This window comes from Musca autumnalis, unplaced genomic scaffold (assembly GCF_047663935.1).
Source record: "Musca autumnalis isolate F117 unplaced genomic scaffold, ASM4766393v1 scaffold_4, whole genome shotgun sequence".
NCBI lineage: Eukaryota > Metazoa > Arthropoda > Insecta > Diptera > Muscidae > Musca > Musca autumnalis.
In genome coordinates, this window is record NW_027411977.1 from 46,700,864 (window position 1) to 46,715,643 (window position 14,780).

A 14,780-nucleotide genomic window follows, 5' to 3' on the forward strand; every position below is an offset into this window, starting at 1 on the left:
TCGAAAATCGGTACATATCATGGGAACTTCAAATGTCATTAACAGCTAGTTCGGAAGTATCTGGGCTATACGAAAATATGAACTTAAATGAACCGTTATATGGGGGCTATACCAAAACGTGGACCTATGTCCACAAGTTTTGTTATATAAGTTTATTGACACTTAAGAACCCTAAGTGTCAAAATATAGCTAAATCGGTCTGAAAATGTAGCTAAAACTGTCAAAATACCGTAAATCGGGGGGTACCGTTATATGGGGGCTATACCGAAACGTGGACCTATGTCCACAACTTTTGTTATATAAGTTTATTGACATTTAAGAACACTAAATGTCAAATTATAGCTACATCGGTCTGAAAATGTAGCTAAAAACGTCAAAATACCGCAAATCGGAGGGTACCGTTATATGGGGGCTATACCAAAACGTGGACCTATGTCCACAACTTTTGTTATATAAGTTTATTGACACTTAAGAACCCTAAATGTCAAATTATAGCTATATCGGTCTGAAAATGTAGCTAAAAACATCAAAACACCGTAAATTGGGGGGTACCGTTATATGGGGGCTATACCAAAACGTGGACCTATGTCCACAACTTTTGTTATATAAGTTTATTGATACTTAAGAACCCTAAATGTCAAGTTATAGCTAAATCGGTCTGAAAATGTAGTTGAAAACGTCAAAATACCGCAAATCGGGGGGTACCGTTATATGGGGGCTATACCAAAACGTGGACCTATGTCCACAAGTTTTGTTATATATGTTTATTGACACTTAAGAACGCTAAATGTCAAATTATAGCCAAATCGGTCTGAAAATGTAGCTGAAAACGTCAAAATACCGTAAATCGGGGGGTACCGTTATATGGGGGCTATACCAAAACGTGGACCGATATATCCCATCTTCGAACTTGATCTTCCGACGGCTAAAAAAATGGTATTCCCCAATTTTCAGCGAAATCGGTCAACAAATGCGACCTGTATGTTGCGAACGGACGGACGGACGGACGGACATGCATAAATCGACTCAGAAAGTGATTCTATGTATATCCCTAGAAGAAACTATGGGTCTATCTCGCTTCCTTTTGTATGTTACATACAAATGCACTAACACATAATACCCCTTACCACATAGTGGTGTAGGGTATAAAAACCGACAAAAAACATAATTTGGTGGTTGCTTTTTTCAATCCCTTTCGTAATCCAAGGGAACGGCAATTTTTTTTTTAATTCGAAGGAAATGGGTTCCACGTACCGACAGATTATACGAATTATCGAGATTTTCGCTTTATCGAGGTACTAATTATCGCGATTCTACTGTAGTTGCAAAATAAATAGAGACTGTCAAAAGTATACTTTGCAAGTGTCCCTTGCTGCACATAAAAATACACCGATTATGGGTAGATATCAGCTATTTCTTTCACGTCATGTTCGTGATACTATTTGATACTGTTTGTGCTGCTAACTGTGGAGCAAAAATTGCTAACCAGCTTGCTTTATCTAAAGTTAAAGTTAATTTTAGAAATGCCACATCTATGTTTTCCTCCTCAACATTCATTGCAGACAACAACCAGTCACGACACTGCTTCATGACTGTGATGCCACATCGATTTCTTCGCTATTCGCTTTATTTTAATCAACAACCACTAACGGTGAATTGTTTGTGCAGAGCCAATTGTGTGTACAGTACAACAGACGCTTGACTACAGTGCTCAACTTCAATGTGGGCATGAAAGCGATTTCACCAAGTACAATGTAGTTGGACGAGATGTGGATTTGTTTTTATCAGATACCTCTTTTACTAATCGACCCATTATGTAAATGTCGTCGGTATAAGCAGTATCATGTGGCTATTTGTGTATAATGTATTTATTTTAACGTTTGCGTCTCGTATAACCTTTTTTCAGCAGGATGTTGAAGAGATTCCAGGAAAGGATGTCACCCTGTCTAAAACCTCTTTTTTGGTACTAAACTGTTCGGAGAGGTTCTTACCTATTTTTGCTGGGGACCTGGTATCACATGGATTGGAATACGTTTAAGAACGTAAAAGGTTTGCGAAGGCTGATCTATAACACTATGCAACAAAATGGAGGTGAAAGTCTGGTTCACGGAAAATTTCTCTTGGGGAAGAAAGGCTTTGGTGAGTATATTGAGAATCCCGAAGGACAGATCCGCCGTGAGTCGAACTTCTCCGTTATTGCGTGATGAAATTTTTGCTAGAGACCCTGTAAGCCATCAGGAATTAGCGTTATATCTTTGTTCACTGTTTTTTAGCTTATTTTTGAGATGACTTGTCTTCAGTCAAATCGAATGAGGATCATTTTCGTTGAACACTTCGACCTTCTAACTCGCTTTCTTCAGTGTCCTTTTCGTCTTTTTCTGAACAAAAACGGGGTAAATGTAAAAGTACTATGAAAACGCAACAAAATCGATTAGTTGCCAATGAGAGGCGAACCTAAAATTTTCTGAGCGACATTTTTGCAGAACATTTCGAAATTGAAAAACGTCATCTTGTGGTGCTTTTATAGCGGCTCTTAAATAAAGGACGAAAAGGACATTGAAGGAAGCGAGTTAGAAAGTCAGGGCGCTCTATGAAAATAATCCTCATTCGATTTAACTGAAGACATGTCATATCAAAAATAAGCTAAAGCAACAGTGAACAAAGATATAACGCTAATTCCTGATGGCTTACAGGGTCTCTAGCAAAAATTTCAATTCTTTGGCCTTGGGGACCCTAAAATCTATCGTTACTTTATGTTTGTTCCAGTTTATTGCAACATCAAAGGAAATGAAATGGATGTTGCAATTGATAACTTGGTTAAGCTACCAAGGCAATCTGGTAAATCCCTTCTAAACCAGGAACCACCTCTCTAATTTCCCTGAATAAGTCCGACCGGAAATTAGCTGTAGCAATACTTGATCTATGTCATGCAAATGGAAAAGAGATGAAATTGATGACTACTGCAGGCTATGCGAAGATGTTTTGGGCAGAAAATGCAGCTAAAATCCTCCAAATACCTAAAATCCGGAGGTACCGTTATATGAAGGGCAAAAAAACGATGTAGCCCATCTTCGAACTTGACTTGACTATGGAAAACAAGTAAGAACGGAGTTAGGTTCGACCGGGCCGAACCCTCCACCACGATCTGTATTGAAGTAAATATGAACAATTAGTAACTACTAAGATCTTCATCTACGTTCAATCTAATTCCTTGGAGGAGAATAATATTTTAACTGATAATTATCACTTTATACTGAAAATTTTCTGTGTAGAGGTTTTCTACCAACCGTGAGTGCGGTTCTATGGGGGCTATGTGGAGACATATACCCACAAATTTCTGGTGGAAAGTTTTACACCACCAACGAAGACTAAACACAAAATTTAAGCCATTTCGTTGGGTTATTGAGACCACTACCTACAAAATGCCGGAAATCGGAAAAAGTCCGACCTGAAATTAGCAATGGGAATAATCACGGGTTACTGCAATATTAGATCTATGTCTTGCAAATGGAAAAGAGATGAAAATGATGACTATTACAGGCTATGCGATGATGACCATATGACTGCGAATCATGAATGCACATACGATCCAATCTCTTACTACCTTTTCCTAAGCCGAGCCAAAAAGTCTATTTCTTTTTGCCAAGGGTATAAAACGGCAAAAAGAAATTACAGCACCACGTTACTCGGCCAACGCTTTCTCTTCTCTATAATGGATATTAAAGAGAATATAAATATTAATTTATGTTTTCTAACTTCTATTTCAGCAATTTCCAGGATGAACACAACTGACCATTAGGTCTCCGAGTGCAGTAGCTGTCAGTTACAACTGCTACAAGTCCTTTATCTTAACCAAAGCTGAGCAAATCGATATTTTGAATTATGCCATATAGGCGCATCTACTACGCTATGGTGGCTGGTGGCCCTGTGGCTGAATAATGTTAAATTTCGTATAAGTAGTATTTCCTCCTCGCATTTCAAACACCCCAACTTGCTATCACGTTAGATTAAACAAGTAAAAAATCCCAACAATAAAATATTCTGAACTAAAAAGGAATAATTACACTGTGCAACAAGGTTTCTGTGCGGTGGAAAATTCCTTTTGGAGATGAAAGCCCTTAGTGAGTATATTAAGAACCCAAAAGGAAATTTTCCCCATAGGTCAAGTTTCTGAGATATCGCGCGATGAATTTTTTGAATTTTCGCCTGTGATGCTTGAGAAAATAGCTTTATATCTCTGTTTGCCGTTATTGTAGCTTCATTTTGAGATTACATGTCTTCAGTCATAGAACATTTCATTCTTCTAACTCAATTCCTTTCATGTCCTTTTCGTCCTTTCTTTCTTGAACCGTAGTAAAAGTACCACAAGATGAGATTTTACAGCATCCAAATATTCCACAAAAATGTTGCTCAGAGAATTTTAGGTATGGTTCTCATTGACAACTAATCGATATTGTCACGTTTTCATTGTCTTTTTTGACATTTAACCGATTTTTGTTCAGAAAAAACCTATGTTTTGTTTTTCTGTATATTCGTTATTTGTTATGTATTGGTAGGTAGACATACCCATTGGTTATCGCTTATATTGACATCTGGGATGTATCTGAAATATTTACCATATATAGCTCCCGATATGCTGAACACGTTAATGACAAATTTTCTTGGAGAATAGATCCGGTTATCTAATATTTTGAACCGGATATAGGGATATAAAACCCGGATTTTTTACCGATTTTAAGTAACCGATTAAGGTTATATGTATACCATTAGAAAGCTAATAAAATTGCCAATCAGGGAAAATAAATTTTTTGACAGCATCTTACCTGAGTTCGGTGCTAAAACAAAAAACCCGTATTCTTGAACCGTTTTTAAGGAAAAATATCACTGCGCGTAAATAAGAAGATCAAAGCTTGGTGGGTGAAATATTCTTTTTGCCGATGAAAGTGGATGAAGTTAATATTATGAACCCGGAAGGACAGTTATGCCGTAGGTCAAACTTCTGAGTTATGGCGTGATGCATACATTCTTGATGACCTTTAAGAGCACGACAATAAACCCGTAACATAAATTCCATGTTGCTATAACTCAGAAGTTTGACCTACGGCATAACTGTCCTTCCGGGTTCATAATATTAACTTCATCCACTTTCATCGGCAAAAAGAATATTTCACCCACCAAGCTTTGATCTTCTTATTTACGCGCAGTGATATTTTTCCTTAAAAACGGTTCAAGAATACGGGTTTTTTGTTTTAGCACCGAACTCAGGTAAGATGCTGTCAAAAAATTTATTTTCCCTGATTGGCAATTTTATTAGCTTTCTAATGGTATACATATAACCTTAATCGGTTACTTAAAATCGGTAAAAAATCCGGGTTTTATATCCCTATATCCGGTTCAAAATATTAGATAACCGGATCTATTCTCCAAGAAAATTTGTCATTAACGTGTTCAGCATATCGGGAGCTATATATGGTAAATATTTCAGATACATCCCAGATGTCAATATAAGCGATAACCAATGGGTATGTCTACCTACCAATACATAACAAATAACGAATATACAGAAAAACAAAACATAGGTTTTTTTCTGAACAAAAATCGGGTAAATGTCAAAAAAGACAATGAAAACGTGACAATATCGATTAGTTGTCAATGAGAACCATACCTAAAATTCTCTGAGCAACATTTTTGTGGAATATTTGGATGCTGTAAAATCTCATCTTGTGGTACTTTTACTACGGTTCAAGAAAGAAAGGACGAAAAGGACATGAAAGGAATTGAGTTAGAAGAATGAAATGTTCTACAAAAAGATTCGCCATTCGATTTGACTGAAGACATGTAATCTCAAAATGAAGCTACAATAACGGCAAACAGAGATATAAAGCTATTTTCTCAAGCATCACAGACGAAAATTCAAAAAATTCATCGCGCGATATCTCAGAAACTTGACCTATGGGGAAAATTTCCTTTTAAGTTCTTAATATACTCACTAAGGGCTTTCATCTCCAAAAGGAATTTTCCACCGCACAGACCTTGAGTTCCAATTTGTGGCACAGTGTTACTTTTCTCTCCTGTCCAAAATTTATGGTGGAAATATATGGTACACGAAATACCTAAATTAAGTCAAAAAGTGTATCTAAAAATGTCTTCAATAGGGTGCCACATTTATATGGGGCCTATATAAAAGTGTGGACCTATGTCCACATATTAAAATTGGGAGATACCGTTATATGGAGGTATACCAAAACATGTTGACAATTTGTAGTGGAGAAGTTTTGTGACCACTAGAAACCTCAACTGCCAAATTACAGGTAGTTGGTTTAACAAATGTAGCTATTATCCTCAATATATCGAAAATCGGAAGGTACCGCTGCATGGGGGCTATACCAATACATGGACCAATGTTGACAATTTTTAGTGGAGAAGTTTTGTGGCCACTGGGAACTTCAAATGTCAAATTGCAGCTAGTTTGGACAAAAATTCTGCAAAAAAAACCTTAAATTCCAAGGTATCGTTATACGGGGCCTATGCCAAAACATGGTCCTATACTGAAAATTTTTAGTGGAGAAGTAGTTTGACTTTAAGGATCCTCAAATGGAAAATTACAGTTATTTCGATTAGAAGTTATAGCTAAAATCTTCAAAATACCGAAAATCGTAAGGTACCGTTATATGGGGCATATACCAAAACATGGACCTATGTTGACAATTTTTAGTGTAGAAGTTTTGTGACCATTGAGAATTTTAAATGTCAAATTAAAGCTAGTTTGGGCAAAAATACAGCAAAAAAAAACGTGACCCGATGTAGCCCTTCTTCGAACTTGACTTGACCCTCCACCACGAACTGTATTGAAGTAAATATGAACAATTAGTAACTACTAAGCCATTTTTTGGGATATTGAGGCCACAATCTTAAAAATACCGAAAATCGGGAGGGACCGTTCTATGGGGGCTATATAAAGTTGTATGCCCCTAACGAGGATTAAATACCAAATTTCAGCCATTTCGCTAGGATATTGAGGCTAAAACCTTGAAAATACCTAAAATCGGGAGGTACCTTTGTATCAAGCCTATATAAAAGTGAGTGAAAAGTATATGAAAGTGAGGGCTAAATACCAAATATCACGGTGTGATATTGGGGATAAAACCTTGAAAATACTGAAAATCGGGAGGTAACGTTCTATGAGGGCTATATGCAGACGTGGGCTTATACCGACAAGTTTAGGATGGAAAGTTTAATACCCCCAATGAAGACTAACTACAACTACTGTGGGATATTGAAACCACATGGGACAATATGAAAACGTGGACCTATACCGACAAATTTCGCATTCGATTTTCACCATTTTTTGTAGGATTTGATCATAACAGCTCAACTCGAATGATTTAATTCAAATATCACTATTAAATGACCTTCGCCTTAATAAGGTAAAAACAAGTAAAAAAGTATCAGTCGGCTTTGCCGACAGAGATATACCCTCAGCCTGTGCAAATTGAAACACTTTTTTCACAAAAAACTTATGTATTTAGGGGGTTTCAAAATTTTGGTCGTATGAACCGACAAAAATGTTGATTAGGATTAAAGTTCAAAAATTTTGCGGAAAAGGTACTTAAAGGAAAGGACCGACATAGACCATGGGGGTGCCATAGGGGGTTTTTACACCCATCGGGCTGTTTTCTCAAGAAGTATGGACTTGCCCCTGAAACAACTTTTTCCATCGTAATTGAGGCAGCGAATGCAAGTTGCTTCAACAAAAATCAAAGTGATTCAATAGCAGGTCTTAAAGTGAACTTATCCAAAATTTTGTGTGGGAGGTACGGGATGGAGTGGACAAATATAGTCCATATTCGAACCTGATTTATATCTGGTAGATATTATGAGAATGTGGACCAAATCGGTCACTCCCATCAAGAGTTATCGTGCGCACAATTTTTCCGAATATTTTCGAACTTTTGTGGGGTACGTACCTGAAGGAGTGGACCGATATGGCTTATCTACGAACTTAAAGTAAGTTTGGAAACAATATTACGAAGTCCAAATTTTGGCCTTTCCGTTCGAGAATTATCTGGCGCTTCCACCACTACACACGGGGTCATAGGGTTTGTTTTTCAACTTTCAGGCTATTTTTTCAGGAAGTATGAACTTGCCCCTGAGGAAACGTGTACCATCGTATAGGGGACAGTGAATACAAGATGTTACAACAAAAACCAAGGCAGGTCCTAAACTGAACTTTTCCGAAATTTTGTGTGGGAGGTATTCGAAGGAGTTTACCGATTGTGAGTCTATATTGGAACCTGATCTAAGTCTGGTAGAAATTTCATAATGTGCAAAGTATGGACCAAATCGGTTACTCCCATCAAGAGTTAACGTGTGCAAAATTTTTCCGAATATTTTCGAAACTTTGTGGGGGAGGTACCGAAAGGAGTGGACCGATATAATCCATCTTTGGACTTGAACTAAGTTTGGACAAAGTATTACGAAAGCCACATTTTGGACCAAATCGGCAGATCCGTTCGAGAGTTATCTTGCGCTCCAACAACTACACACGGTGTCATATGGTTTTTTGTAACTTTCAGGCTATTTTCTCAGGAAGTATGGACTTGCCCCTAATGAAACTTACAGTGTCGCATAGAGGACAGCGAATACAACTTGCGTAAACAAAAATCAAAGCGATTCGAGACCAGGTCCTAAACTGAACTTTTCCGAAATTTTGTGTGGGAGGTACCCGAAGGAGTGGACCGATTGAGTCCATATTGGAACCTCATATAAGTTTGATAGAAATAAAACGATGCGCAAAGTATAGACCAAATCGGTTATTCCCTACAAGAGTTATCGTGCGCACAAGTTTTGCGATAATTTTTGAACATTTGTGGGGGAGGTACCTGAAGGAGTGGACCTATATGGCCCATCTTCGAACTTAAATCGAATCTGGACAAAATCTTTCGATACCTAAAATTTGAACCGAATCGATTGATCCGTTCGAGAGTTATCGTGCGCACCAGCCTGCCAGACAGACAGACGGACGGACATTGCTAGATCAACTCAAAATTGTCTGAAACGGATATCGTACAAACATACTTGGGGTCTAAAACCATTATTTCGATGAGGCACATTTTTGGTCGTATCAAAGTGTACATACCCTCTTTAGCCTAAAGGCTGAGGGTATAATAAAATGATTTCAGCATGAACCAGGCTGGGACTCAAACCTGGGTCTCCGACAACCAAGTGACACGGTTGCCTGTGTTCTAAGCAGCCATCAACTTGTCAAAGCTTCCGATGACAAATATTGGTGATTAAGTCTTCTGATACAGAAGGACAAACACAAATAACGGTGTTAAAAAGCTACCGCTTTGTGATAAGCATTGAAAAATAGTGTTACCAGCCAAGTCAGACTATAGGAAAGGTTTGGAATTAAATTAATTCGTATATACAATTTTCGAATGATTTACTTATAAATGGTATTGGAAACTAGCCTTATCCTTCGTCCAAACACTGAAAATTACATTCTAATATACCTGATGATCGGACTTAGCAACCCTTAATGGTTGAATGTGTGTGACTTCAGTGGATTCCTAATTTGTCAAGGTACCCCTTAGGTCATAACAGCAGAACTCGAAAGAGAATTAATCAAATTTTTAAAGTTGATGGTAAATCGCTTTGCTTTCATGTAAATCAGAAAAGATTATAATTTCGGATTAACTGCCACTGTGAATCTAAGATTTCTAATAATTATATTACTTACTCATATACAACATTATCATGCCCATGAATCCTGTAAAGGCCACAATACCAATATAAATACTGAGAACAAGTTTATTCTCCACCTCGCCATCATAAAATACAAGCAACTAAAATGAAATAAAAATGAATAAAATAACAACAAATCATATAAATATCTTCTATATCCTTACTTGTTTCTCCGATTTAATATAGGTTTTGGTAACATGTTTTAATTTACGCATAACTTCTCTAAGACGTGGCAATCTGAAGATTAGATTTACTGTCTAAATCCCGTGAAATAATTTTTAATTCATTTTTTACTTCAGACAAATGCAATTCCAACTACATACCTTTATGGCTCCCGATAGGTGGGTTAGAGATAAACAAGTATTTTGTGTTAGACTATCCAAATCATGCCAATTTACATACAAATCATACATTTCAAAACCCGTATAAATGAATGTCATAGCGGATGTGATAAATATGCCATATAACAATATCACATTCTTGACAATATTCGATTCATCTTTAAGACCAACGATAGGCACTCCGGTGATTTGAGCCAACCAAATATTCAATTTAACTGAGCCGATTTTTCCGTCTTCTACATTTGAGGGAAACACATCTCGAATAAATCTTTTGATTTTGTAAATCATCTTTACTGAACGTTACGGCACAACGAAAGGATACGATTGCATTTAATTTCAGGCAATCCGTTCGTTTTTATAGTTGTTGTTGAGGGTTATAGACTTTTAATGGTAAGGTGTGAAATTTGTTGAAATTATCACTTTACAAAAATGGATAATCATAGGTTGTGTGTTCGAAAACCCCTCTGTTACAACATATGGTGTGTATTTATTAATCGAATTAAATGAATTTGTAAATGCGTGGTATAACAGTTGATTGCTTTTTAATAATAGAGCTATTAACTTCGTTTTAGCCTAACATCAACGCCACTTACAAAAGAGGGATGAATACTGCACTTTTATGTCTACACGCTAGATTTCGATTTATTGCCTTAAAATGATTTATGGTATAGAGTCGATTAAGCGATAATGTTTTTTTTTTAACATCTTTGATAGGAAGGCAAAAAAGTTGGCTAGAAATCAATTCTTTCTAAAATAAGAAAGGATATTCAAGGACACCACGTTGTCGACATATTGTCGAGTACATTTTCTGTGGAATTTAGTTAGTCATTTGAAAACCCATCTCAGCAAGCGGCGCACAGTGGTTCAGAAATCGATTTTCCTGGCCAAAACTCCCATTTTTTGTTGTCACCTATTGTTAATTTCTATATGGGATTCGATAGTAAACATATTGAAAATAAGGAAAGCAAAAAATTAGATCAAAATATTGCAAGGTGTGCGTCCCCTATTAAAAACAGCCTACTATGAAAAACGAAAGAAAAGAAAAACAAACCCCTCTAAAGTTGACGAACCCCGCAAACGTTTTAAGGACCATGATCTGCACCTGGAATGTTCGCACTCTTTATAGAAAAGGTGCAGTCTTCTCATTGGCAGACGTACTTGAAAAGTACAAGGCCGATATTACTGCCATACAGGAAATAGGATGGATTGGGAAAGGCGTCACAACAACACCTAAAGGTGACGCACTGTATTATAGCTGCCATGACGTAAAGCATGACATTAAAGTCATTCTAGGCGATTTTAATGCCAAAATTGGAAAGGAGAATATCTTTGGCCCAACAGTCGAAACATCTGACAATGGTATGAGGCTGATAGACTTTGCAGCTGCAAAAAACATGGTAGTTAGCAGTACCAGATTTAATCATCTCGATGTTCATAAGGGCACCTGGCTTTCTCCAGATCAAAGAACAAGTAATCAAATTGATCATGTTGTGATAGATGGAAGACATTCATCGAGCGTGTTGGATGTACGATCGTTCCGAGGCGCAAACATTGATTCGGACCACTACCTTGTTGCAGCAAAGGTACGTACCCGTATAAACGTTGCAAATAAAGCACGAACGCGGAAGTTGGACATCGATAGGCTGCAAACACAACAGATAGCACTCCTCGTCCCGATAACATATCAGGACCAGGGTTTCGGAGTCGGAGTCGAGCAATTTTTGCTGGAGTCGGAGTCTGAGTCGCAAAAAAATAACTCGACTCCGACTCCGGGCAAAATTTTTTCCACGTTATAGAAATATAACATTAAATTTGGAACAAGAACTTTTTTAAAAATCATTATTTATTTTAAAAGAAAGGTATAAGAAAATATATATGCAAATTATATATTATACTAACTTAAAGGACAATTCAAAGGATATTTACTATCCTTTGAAGTGTAGTCTATTCATCCCTATTTTGTTGATCCAATTGATTCGTTACATTTTTGCAAACCCAAGTAAAGTTCTATTACAATCGAATTAAGATTGGACCTTTAGCCTCTTTCGTCAGTAGTCTTACTGGTCTTCTCACAAAGGTCTATTGGTATTCTCATCTTGTTTTTTATGAGAAGTCATCCTTGTCTTCTATTTAAGATATTGTGGTCTCTATGGGAAATTTTACTGAATACCCTGTGACAAAAAATGGAAGTTAAGATCTGGGGGAGGAAAATTCCTTTTGGGAATGAAAGCCCCAATTGAGAACCCCAAAGGATACCATAGCTGACATTTCTGAGTCATGACATAATGATTTTTTGATTGCCCCCCATCAATCATTGAGAAAATAGTTTTATATCTCTGTTTGGAGATATTGTTTCATCATTTTTAGATGACATGTTTTCAGTTAAATGGAATGAGGAACCTTTCTGTCAAATATGCTGTCCTTCTAGCAAAGTTTCTTCCATGTCCTTTTTGTTATTGAGCCCAAAAAGTAAAACAAAATTAAGTTTTCTGCAAAAATGTTCCACCGAAAATTATTATAGATTTCCCATATCCAAGAAATCGACATTGTCACGTTTTCATTGTCCTTTATCAGTTTTACCCGTTACTTTCTCAAAAAACCCGTATTTTTATGTATTTCGGTAAATTTCGCATAAGCTATTAACTATATATGAAATTCGGATGGTTACGCTTCTGAATTAGGGTTGTTGGTCAACGACAGATTCATCCCGCCATAATTCAGAAGTCTGGCAAACGGCGAATCTTTCTTCTAGGATTCATTATATACTCAATGAAAGCTTTAGATGTAGACATTCAAATAGCCGGATCTGTCCGCCAGGAACAGATATATTTCATGTGTATCCGAGTTTTCTACACAATCAATTGCATATACGAAATCCAATGAAATACATAATCATAAAGTTTTCATGAGAAAGGATCGGGTAAAAGTGATAAAGGACAATGAAAACATGACAATATCGATTTCTTGTCCTAGTGATCCGACCCTACATAAAATTTTCCTAGCAACATTTTTGTAGAGTATTTTCATGCACGACATCTCATCGTTTGCTAATTTTTCAGTTCCAGAAAACATCCATCTGCCTACGTGCTGAGTGGTGTACATAATATATCTCAAATATGTCAATAAAATTATTCACACCACACCAAAGTTCAAAATGTGAGCACTGAATTTTAGTTTAAGGGGTGATCCCAACTTACAAATTCCAGAAAAAAGTAGAAAGTATAAGTAGCATAGAATATGTGGTCAAATTTTTAAGTCGATCGGAACAATATTGCCTCAGTATGAGCGTTGGATGGGAACAATTTATTTTATTTTGTATGCAGCACATAAACTGTGTTATTCTCGAAATCGGCCACAAAAATATATGACAATTGGCCACAAACATATATGACAATTGGTTTATTGGTTTTCGAGATAGAGTTGGCACCGCAAAATGCATTATTAACAAGTAAAAAAGTATCAGTTGGCTTTGCCGACAGAGATATACCCTCAGCCTGTGTATATTGAAACATTTTTTTCCCAAAACACGTATGTATTTAGGTGGTTTTAAAACTTTTGGGCGTTTGATTAGGATTAAAGATCAAAAGTTTTGCGGAGGATATACTAAAAGGAATGGATCGACATTGACCGTTATGGAAGTGGATCTCCAGCCACAACATATGATGCCATAGAGTGTTTTTACACTATTCGGGCTGTTTGCTCAAGAAGTATGGACTTGCCCTTAAAAAACTATTACCATCGTAATTGAGGCAGCGAATATAAGTTGCTTCAACAAAAATCAAAGTGATTCGAGAGCAGGTCTTAAAGTGAACTTATCCGAAATTTTGTGTGGGAGGTACCGGATGGAGTTGACAAATATAGTCCATATTTGAACCTGATCTATATCTGGTAGATATATTAGGATGTTTAAAGTGTAGACCAATTCGGCCACTCCCCTCAAGAGTTACCGTACGAACAATTTTTCCGAACATTTTTGAACTTTTGTAGGGGAGGTACCTGAAGGAGTGGACCGATATGGCTTATCTTCAAACTTAAACTATATTTGGACAAAATATTACTAAGGCCATATTTTGGACCAAATCGGCAGATCCGTTCAAGAGTAATCTTGCGCTCCAACCACCTCACACGGTGTCATAGGGGTTTTTTGTAACTTTCGTGCTATTTTCTCAGGAAGTACGAACTTGCCCTTGATGAAACTTGTACCGTCGTATAGAGGGCAGTGAATACAAGTTGTTAAAACAAAAATCAAAGCGATTCGAGAGACGGCCCTAAACTGAACTTCTCCCAAATTTTGTGTGGCAGGTACCCGACGGAGTGGACCTATTGAGACCATATTGGAACTCTGGTAGAAAGTTTACGCTATACAAAGTATGGACCAAATCGGTCACTCCCATCAAGAGTAATCGTGCGCACAAACTTTCCGAACATTTTCGAACTTTTGTGGGGGAGGTACCGGAAGGAGTGGACCGATGTAGCTCATCTTCGAACTTAAACTAAGTTTGGGCAAAATATTACGAAAGCCAAAATTTGAACCGAATCGGTTCATCCGTTCGAGAGTTATCGTGCGCTCCAACCAGCAGGACAGACAGACAGACGGACGGACATGGCTAGATCGACTCCAAATTGTCTGAAACATATTTCGTCCAAACATACTTGGGGTCTAAAACCATTATTTCGATGAGGCACATTTTC

General features: G+C 37.1%; 1 protein-coding gene across 1 annotated transcript in view; it reads right to left on the reverse strand.

The window, feature by feature from the left end:
* The window catches only part of LOC141403882 (odorant receptor 4-like), a 43,154-nt gene extending 32,715 nt beyond the window's left edge, over positions 1-10,439 (reverse strand). Inside the window, exons 1-3 of the mRNA XM_073986947.1 lie at positions 10,071-10,439; positions 9,912-10,004; positions 9,743-9,848 (exon numbers count right to left, since the gene is read on the reverse strand). Of these exons, the coding sequence (XP_073843048.1) occupies positions 9,743-9,848; positions 9,912-10,004; positions 10,071-10,376 (505 nt within the window). The 5' untranslated portion in view covers positions 10,377-10,439. The remainder of the gene's footprint in view (positions 1-9,742; positions 9,849-9,911; positions 10,005-10,070) is intronic.
* Positions 10,440-14,780: the final 4,341 nt, after the last annotated feature.